This window comes from Fulmarus glacialis, unplaced genomic scaffold (assembly GCF_000690835.1).
Source record: "Fulmarus glacialis isolate BGI_N327 unplaced genomic scaffold, ASM69083v1 scaffold40091, whole genome shotgun sequence".
Lineage (NCBI taxonomy): Eukaryota > Metazoa > Chordata > Aves > Procellariiformes > Procellariidae > Fulmarus > Fulmarus glacialis.
In genome coordinates, this window is record NW_009192852.1 from 644 (window position 1) to 9,993 (window position 9,350).

A 9,350-nucleotide genomic window follows, 5' to 3' on the forward strand; every position below is an offset into this window, starting at 1 on the left:
GGCACATCCCTAGGGGAGCCACTGGCGCATTGGGGTTGTAGCTCCCAGAGAATTGCGTGGGTTTATATTGGTCCGGGTGACAGCTGTGGCACCACCAGACCTGTAGGATCGTGAATGCTGTGGTTAAACTCCAGAACAGCCCTCCTGTGCTTTGTTTTCTCACGTCTCTCTTGATTTCCTCCCCCAGCTTTCTCCCATCACCGATTCACTCTTCTTCGAACTAACCAACCCTCATACTTGCTGCCACAAAAGCTCAGGGCATTGTTTTTCCACTGTTGTTGCTCTTAATTTTCTTTCAAATGCTATTTGCCTGGTTTATTTATGGAGGGGGAGAAAAATGTAACAGTTCATCTCTTTTTAGAAGTATTTAGTTAGTTTTGTCTTTACAAAACATATTTATGTTCTGGATTAGCAAGTGACTCCCCCTCCCCAATTCTTCTACAGCACCCTTGGAAAGGGCACCTTTGATAAAGACTCTTGTCGGGGTAATCTGTTTCAGACAAAAATATATGGTCTGCAAATTATTTTCCCTATGATTACAGTGACTTGAGCTGTAATAGAGCTTGATTGTGGCTTTCAGGTTGGACCAACCCACTGGATGTGTAATACTGCTTAAACAGTAAGAGAGTTCTCCTTCGTTGGGAAGTCTTGAATAACTGAGCGGGTTTTTTATTGTCGTCTTTTCTTATTCCTTTCAGACAGTGTTTGTTGGAAAGAACAAGCCACAGAAAGATCCCCTGAGCTCCTTCCGCTGGCAGGGCTTCAAGCTGGAAGAATATCTCATTGGCCAACCCATCGGGAAGGGCTGCAGCGCCGCTGTGTACGAAGCAGCTATTCCTTTCTCTTGCGATCGCCAGGGACGTGTGGAGAGCAGCCATCTCGCAGGGCAGGGGCCAGCCGTGCAGCGGGATCGTGGCTCGGCTTCACAGGCGGCTGAAGAGGAGCCCGTAGAGAAACACCAACTGAAAGAGGCTTTTCCGTTAGCTATCAAAATGATGTGGAACATTTCGGTAAGAAGTGGGTTCTTAATCTGGGAAAGTCTGGCTGAAATGTTTAACGCTCAAGTGTTGAAAGCGCTAATTATGTAGCGCACGATGAATGTGTCAAAACAAAGTTGTTGATATGTGACATCGGAGACGTCGATTGTTAGCGAGCAGTCCCAGAGCAAGGTAGTTAGGATTCATCATTCCTCTGGAATCGGCATTGAGAGCTGCTGGTGGTGGTGGTGTTGGTTGTGGAGGTGATGTTTCTGGAAGAAAAGCTTTTCTGAAGCTGGCTGTAATGGCAAGGTGTAAGAAATGGAAAGCCACTGCTGCCGTTGTTTTAGGAATCGGTGTCCTTGTTGGTGTCAGGATAGAAATACATTTTCTTCTGCAAAGTGCGGCTGAGGTGTGAGTCAGTGGTCACAGGGGTGGGGCAGTAACCTGTGTGCTGGGTCCCCTTGCCGTGAAGTGAATGGGCGAGATCTGCGCCAGTGCTTCCCAGCCCGGGTGACTCTCTGACGATTCAACCCCTCAATGTGGCTATTTCACATTTAAAAAAATACACGTGTCTTTTCCCATTGAAGAGTTTTTGTGGCACTTGATGTGACAAGTGGATATTCTAAGAAAGTCTTCCAAAACGCCAACATTTGAAACCCCTTGGGCTCCAGAAAAACCCTAGCATTTAGCTGTGGGCTTTTCCAGTCAGGTTTTGAAGTCGAAGGTGAGTGTTAATGTATAGCTCAGAGTGCTAACAGTCGAGGATGCATTTGAAGTGACAAATAGATTTCTTTCTGCAAGTAAAGGCCTTGCCACGTCCCTTGGTAAATTCTTTAAGTAATTAATTGCCTTCCCCGATTTTCAAAGTAGAGAAGGGAGTCCCTTTGATCTAGTCTCAGTTGATCTAACTCCAGATGCAGTGCCAGCGTCAGGATTATCTGCTTTCAGCCTGTATTGAGGCTGGATGATTTTGGAGCTTTAATCAATGTGGTGTGTAATTGCTGTTGCAGGCTGGTTCGTCAAGTGAAGCCATCCTTGATGCTATGGGCCGAGAGCTTGTTCCAGCCACGGGGGTTGCCTTAGCCGGAGAATATGGAGCTGTCTCTGGCCGCAGGTACAGTCACGATGGAAATGGCGGCAGTTCTCAAATGGTGACGCACTAATTTTATCCATCAATTAATTTTGCAGCACATCTGTACTGTTAAGAAGACGGCCAGAGGTTTCTATAGTAGTTCCTGAAAGTAGATAAAAACGAAGCCTTGGGATTATTAATGGCTCAGGAGGCGTATACGTATGTTTTATCTGAACGATGGTGTCTTCAGAAGTTCTGCATTCCTCAAACGTCATGCAGGGACGGGCTGCTGGCTGCCTTCGGGATTTTTCTCTGGTGTGCTTTTCTCCAGCACAGTTAGGAAAACGCATAGCAATACCACTGTTCAAATAGTGATTTAACACAGTCTTGTTGACTCTGAGGAGCAGATTGTGGCATGGCTTGTTGGTGTGTGGGGAGTACCTACAGCTAAACTGTACCGGCTTGGATGGCGTAGTCCAGAAGGGTATGCCAATAATTGGGGACCAGTTGGGGTCCTGCCAGTGGTCTGATGGCTGACTGTGGCCAGGCACTTCTGTGCCCCCATCTTAGTTTCCCCATGTGTAAAATGCTTTGATATCTGCAGATATTGTTAAAGGCTAGGAGGAGCTAATTAAAAATCATTTAAATGTGTGTCATAGTGCTTTTTAGTTACAGAAATGTACGCCTACAATCGGTAACAATTTGACTGTTTTAAACATCAGACAATTTGACTGTAATACAATTTGACTGTATAATTTTAGAACTGGTTTTGTAGTAAAATGGGTGCTGGGCAGGGAGGTGGAAACTGTTCTAGTGCAGAGAAACTGGCGAGAAAGAAAATGGAAAATCACTCGCTTCCCACTCTTTCACCTGAGTGAGAAGTGAGCAAACAGCATGAAGGTGGAAAATTGCACGGAAACTTTTAAATTATCTGGAGTTAGCTATTTCTTTGTTAAAAAATGTGTCTTTTTGTTTGATTTGAAACAATGGAGTCCACAGTCCAGATTGTCTGATTTAAATTTCAAATACATCTCAGCTGCCAATACAAATGAATAATGAATGCTGTGTGGTACGTCGCTAGCTGAGAGTGCAACAGAGCAGCCAAAGGGATATTTGACATTCAGGGGATGAGAGGGAAGAGAGATCTGTTTTGCAGATACAGATAGGTAACCTGCCTTTCATTGTAGTGAGTGCTTCCTGCCTGTGCCATAAAATAGAGGGTCTAAATTGATATGCCTAGTGTGAAGTTGACCTTTATTTTATGTCTAACAAAGTAATTGTGTTTGTTTTTTTTTCTCTAAAGCTACTGTTGCAGTTCTTTTTGAACTGAGAAGCAGCCTGTGACTAGCTCTGCCTTTGTTAGCCACGTGGAAGGGCTAGCAGGGTTTGAATCAAATTAAAGGCTGTGTGTTAAGTGTAAGAGTTTCCAGCAAAGCTTCATTTGCAGTGCGGGTAAAGCACCAATATTTCCTGTTCGGCCATCGTATACAGGGAAATCCAGTTACAACATGCTCCTAGTAGCCTTGGTCTGTGCACACTCCGCTGGTGTATCAGCAGACGGCACTGCCTCAATGATGGTTCAGGAAGTGCCAGGGTAGATTTTGAACTCCAGGGAAAGTCTGGGACCTGCCTGCTGCTGCGGTGGATCTGCTCGGGCTGTGGGCGCTTTGCATCAATGCGGGAAACGCTGGGCTGAGGCGCCAGTTAGGAAATTGTCCGTGAGGGCAGGGAGGTTGCCGTCGCTGTTCTTTCTAACCGAATGGTTTCCAGGATGTGAACGTTTGAATATTTGCTTAATGTGCAGTCCTGTAATCTGTACTGGGCAGCCTTAATGCTCTCTCTAATAAGGTTTTAGCTGCAGAATAAACATGTTTGCACACTGCTTTGGAACCCTTTGGTGGGGACGACAGGCCATATTAATGAAAAGTAATTCCAGAAATAACAGAGATGTGTCTGTGATAAATCAGAACTGACCAGGAGATCGATGGAATCTGTGGTATCTATACTTTTGCGCAGAAAACCTGTCCTTGGGAGGAAGAAGTTGCAACCTCATCCGAATATAATCCAGGTGATCCGAGCATTCACATCCTCAGTCCCTTTGCTGCCTGGAGCCTTCACAGACTATCCCGATGTTCTTCCATTAAGCCTGAATCCCAGAGGGATCGGTCACAGCCGCACGCTCTTAAAAAAAGCTTCCTGGTGATGAAGAAGTAGGTAGAGAGAAGCTTGTTAATGCGACTCGGGCTTTTCATGAGACTGCCCAGCAAGGCTGTGTATTCTGCTGCTACACAGGTCTTTGCAAAGATTTGGCCTGGACTGCTGCCAAAAAGCAGAGTATGCTCTTGGAAACGCCACCTAAGACCTGTTCCAAGTCTTTGAGATTTTAACTCTAGTTTGACAATGAAGACAAGCTGTTCTTTTTAATAATTACCCCAAATTAAAGTAAGAAATGTGGAGCTTGTCGCCATTTGTCTGCCCTTCTAAGTCTGAACTTCACCCCTAGTCTGAACACGCCGCTAGAGACGGAATAGAATTGGTCATGAGATTTATTAGTGCTCGGCATCTCTGGCTTTCTCGGTTTGGTTTTGGTTTTGAATGGGTATTGCTGTGGCACTGACATAAAAGAACCTTCTGTTTCCCACTCTTTTGTTCTGCCTGCATCTGGAGAAGTGCTCTGTCCTCTGCATTTCAAGAATATGTTCTTTCTCCTGATTAGCACATCTCATTTTGCTCATACGATCTGTCTCCTTTTTCATGCAAAATATAACACCCATACATAAAAACCTGTAAGAATGACCACTGATACCTGGAGCCCCTCGCCATGCTGTTTTAAGAGGCTTCTTTTATTTGCAGTTGTTGAACTCAGGCAAGAGCACCGAAAATTCAGTGGTGGGTGGTGTTGCAAAACAGAGGATTTGAGAACAGCAGACAGGGGAGCGGTGTCAGGTTGAGGCTGGGAGGTGGGAAGGCGTCACGGAGGTCAGGAAGAATTTGGCACATACAAGTGTGCAGTATCCCCAGCCAGACAGCACTGAGGTTGAACCACAAGCGATAAGCTTCCAGTATGCTAATTCAGAGGTTTTCCTTGTTCTGACTAGTTATCCGTGCACCCTGCGCCAGTATCTGAGGGAGAGCAGTCCAGATGTTTGTCTCTCCACGATGATGATTTTACAGCTCTTGGAAGGTGTGGACCATCTTGTTCGACATGGAATAGCACACAGAGACCTGAAGTCTGACAACATCCTGGTTGAATTTGATTCTGGTATGTAGATCTCTGAGTATAAATGCCAATTAAGTCACCTACAGAAGTGATGCAGTCGAAAAGGGGAAGTCCTACCCAGGTGTGCGTTTGGGGGAAAAATGAGCATCAAACCCTTTGAAGAATCTCAGGTTTAGTTTTTAGCTTGCTGCTTGCTGTCACTGCAGCACTGGGGAAGTCATTTATCCTGTCTGTGCCTCGGGTTTTGCATCATTAAAATGGACTTGAAAGGAGCGTTGCGCTGTAATCAGATGGAGAGACGCAGAGTATTGCTAAGGTGGTGTGTTGCACGAGCACAGCGAATGTTGGCTGGAGCAGATGGGTGTATAGTAACGCCAGACTGATGATGCTGGAGGTGCCTTTGCTTCAGGCTCTTGGCTCTGTCATCTCACGGTAGCCAAATAGCATAGGGCGGTTCTTAAAATCCCACCTTTCGGTCAGATTCATAGTGCTGCACCCTGGGATGATGGAACATCATTTGGAAGGCAAGGGAACAGACAGTGTTAAAGCCAAAAGCAGTATTTTCATCGTCTTGTTCTCCTGTCAGCCTCTGTAACTGAGATTTTAATTACCTGAGCTCCTTTTCCTTCAAATGGGCAGGAAACAATAGAAGGCAGCCAGATCTGTGTAATTAAAGGTCTTGGTACAGCAGCCATGGAAGGTTTTCAGTGATACTAATGACATCCTTTTTTTCTTGAAGGAAAAGCTGCTCTGGAGCTATGCTGAATGCACTTAGGAGTGATCTAAAGTGTCAATTTTTCTGTATTGGAATCTGGAGAAGTAATGATTCTACCTTGCAATGTTTGACTTGTCATCAGGGCAAGAACTATTAACTACTGCAAAGTTTCTCCAGCCTTTTGCTATAGCTAACTATATATCTATATGTCGATAGCTTTTGCTACAGATAAAAACAAAGGGAAAAAAAAAGAATGTATTCCTTCATCATGGATGAGTCTCTAACCTTATGTGTCTTCAATTTTATGGTATCCGTGACATTTTGACACGTTCCATGGGGAGCAGTAATATCCTCTAAAGAGGAAATGGAATAACAAATTTTGTTTTAATAAAACCAATATTTCACCTAATAATACAGAGGAGAAGGAGGAAAACAGCATGTGGTTGTGCTGAATCCTGGGGGTTTTGAGATTGTTCCTGAAGACTGTCTCTGGTGTCCGTGTGATGCGGTGTCTAATACAGCCAGGTATTCCCGAACTGAACGCTAACTCTGCTAGCCCCGTGTCGTTCGCAGCTGGCTGCCCCTGGCTGGTGATCACGGACTTCGGTTGCTGTTTGGCAGATGAAAACGTCGGCTTGAGACTGCCTTTCACCAGCTCTTACGTGGATCGGGGCGGCAACGGCTGTCTTATGGCTCCCGAGGTAAATCCCCCTGTAGTGATGGTTTGTGTTGCTGGTTGTCTGCTTGTCCTGCTGTTGGGACTAAAAAATTTCAGCCCCAGCTGTGGTGCAGGCTGTGATAGGAACTTGAAAAAGGGTGGGATTAGGTCTAGAAGCAGTGGAGGGCACGTGTGCACATCACTTTGCTGTGATTTGTCCCCGAGCCTTCCCCCACGTGCACACACCGATACTTAATGTGGTCTCTGCTGGTGTGTGTTCACAGTCATACCTGCTGAAAGCCTCTGTGATCAGATCGATCATTTTCTACCCGTTCCTGCTTATTGACATAACTCGGTCATGCAAGACAGTACCCATAGCAGGTTGCTGTGTAACTAATCTCACCCTACGCTCTGTCGTGGGAGAGCCGTGTCCCGTAAAGCGGCGTAGGAGGTCCATGTCCTAACTTGAGTTATGCTTGCTAAACATTTCTGCGCTAATAAAAGAAGTCCGCTTCGGACCTGTGCTGAGCAGTTGTCAAACAGACACCTTGAGCGCTAAAAGGTGAAACGTAATCAGTCGGTGTTGTGAGGCAGAATTGACCTTTCCCACAAAAAGTTTGCTCTTTGGTCTTGGGCCCACTTCTGTGTAGCTATTAAAGAAATTTATGCAGCAGTCCTTATGTTGCGACAGTAGTTTTTGGATGAAGTTCAAGGTGGTTGTGAAATTATTTACAGTTCCTTTTTATTTCTCTGATGATAACAGTAATAAAAACGAAGACACCCTTAACTGTCTGCTTGACCTGGAGCACCTTGCCTTGCATTGCTTAAGTGCCGGTGCAGTATTGGTTGGTCATCTGCATGGCTCCTGTCTACCTAAAATCCCAGAGTGAAGTAGCTCTCAGGACTCTCTGAATGCTGGTCAGGGGCAACGACTAACGCCTAGGCACAATGACCAAACTCCTCCCAGTGTCCTGGTGAGCTGAGCAGTGCCAAAAGCTCAGAGCATGCCAATAGGGAATATTTACATCAGAGATTTAGATGAAACCTAGCTTTGTTTTCAGTCTTTCTGTTTATTATAGCAGAAATACTGATTTAACCCTTGAAAATTAGTTCTAGCACAGAGCCCACACTAGAGCTGTTTATTTGAACATCCCCATCTCTGTGGCAGGTGATCACAGCGTCACCTGGTCCGGGCACGGTGATCAACTACAGTAAAGCTGATGCGTGGGCTGTTGGAGCAATCGCCTATGAAATCCTTGGCCTGGCCAATCCTTTCTATGGCCACGGGGACTCGACTCTGGAAAGCAGAAGTTACCGTGAAGACCAGCTGCCAAGCCTGCCTGATCACGTGCCCCTTGAGGTGAAGCAAGTGATAAAGATGCTACTTCAGAGGGATCCCAACAAGGTAAGAAACTGTTGTCTTGAAGAAGTCATCTAACCAGCCTTTGGGAGTGTTGTTTGTAGATCATTTCACTCCGGAGGGCTCAGGACTGTGATCCTGATATTACTGCAGTCTAGATAATGATCAAAGACAAACAAAAGGTCTTTGCTGAAGTGCAGTCTGCCTCTCACATGCTGCACTGAATAGTTTCAGGGATTTCAGCGGATGTTTGTGTCAGGGACTGGACCTTGAATTGGGGGGTTACGTGCAGTTGCCTGATAATAAATAGTCATAAAGAGTTTTTTTATTCAGAGACTTTGCGGTGCCTTAGAGGAGACCTGGGGGACTTTTGGCAGTGTAGATGCTACCTACTAGCGATATGACAGGATTCAGCAGGCTCGGCTAATCTTCCCTCTCCTTCCTTTTGCAGAGATTGTCTGCTAGAGTTGCTGCTAACGTGCTTCACCTAACCCTCTGGGGTGAAAGCATTCTAGCATCCAGGACCCTGAAACCCGACCAGATGATTGCCTGGCTTCTCTGCCAGTCTGCGGCCACTCTGCTCATGGATGGACTGGTGGATAAAAGCCGGGTAGAAACCAAAATGAAGATGTGCTTTTTGGCAAACCTTGAGTATGAAGACCTCTGGGCAGCGATATTCCTGTTGCTGGCCTGGAGAAGCCGGTCTGGGACACAACCATGCGATAGATAAACAGCACTTTCTAAAGGCACATAGGAATCTGTCTTTTCTGTCTGCCTGGGATACTACAGTGCTTTAGGAAACAAAACTGCAGGCCTGTATTTAAGAGGTTGAGTTTATCTCTAGCGAGTGTTACTACACACTGCTTTTCTCTCCCTGCTAGAGGAAATGCCCTTGCTTTATTACTCTCTTGGTGAGGCTTTGCGGACCTTGCAGGTGTCCTGAGGTACGCGGTTGGTTTTGCTCACGTTTGGGAGTTCATAATTGACGTCTAAGTTGTGTATTGAATGAAGCAAGTTCCCTTTCAGAAGGGGGTGTGTGGGAGGAGGCGCTGTCTAGCTGCTCTTTACATGGAAGCGTCATGGATTTAAACAATACACCGAGAAAGCTGAGCTGACAAAGGGATGTGCAGTCTTTCTTTTCTTAGGGAAAATGGCAGTGGTCTTAAGATTATATTCCTCTGCAGCCACAGACATATCTTGCTATAAAATGACAGCCTGAAAGCCTCCCAGTGAGGTGCTGACTGGTAAGGTGAGCGTCAGGAGCTGCTCGCTTCTTACGATAATGCACCGTTACATATCTAGCTAGTTGTACACATAACAGCGCAAGCACAAGGAACCCAAAACC

At 45.8% G+C, this 9,350-nt stretch overlaps 1 protein-coding gene across 1 annotated transcript; it reads left to right on the forward strand.

The window, feature by feature from the left end:
- Window positions 1-698: 698 nt before the first annotated feature.
- Window positions 699-8,735, forward strand: PINK1 (PTEN induced putative kinase 1; the record flags this gene model as incomplete). Its single annotated transcript, XM_009587235.1, has 7 exons — window positions 699-1,010; window positions 1,991-2,094; window positions 4,069-4,243; window positions 5,131-5,314; window positions 6,561-6,688; window positions 7,814-8,050; window positions 8,457-8,735. Coding segments are annotated over 7 exons (1,419 nt in total), but the record flags the coding sequence as incomplete, so codon positions are not given.
- Window positions 8,736-9,350: the final 615 nt, after the last annotated feature.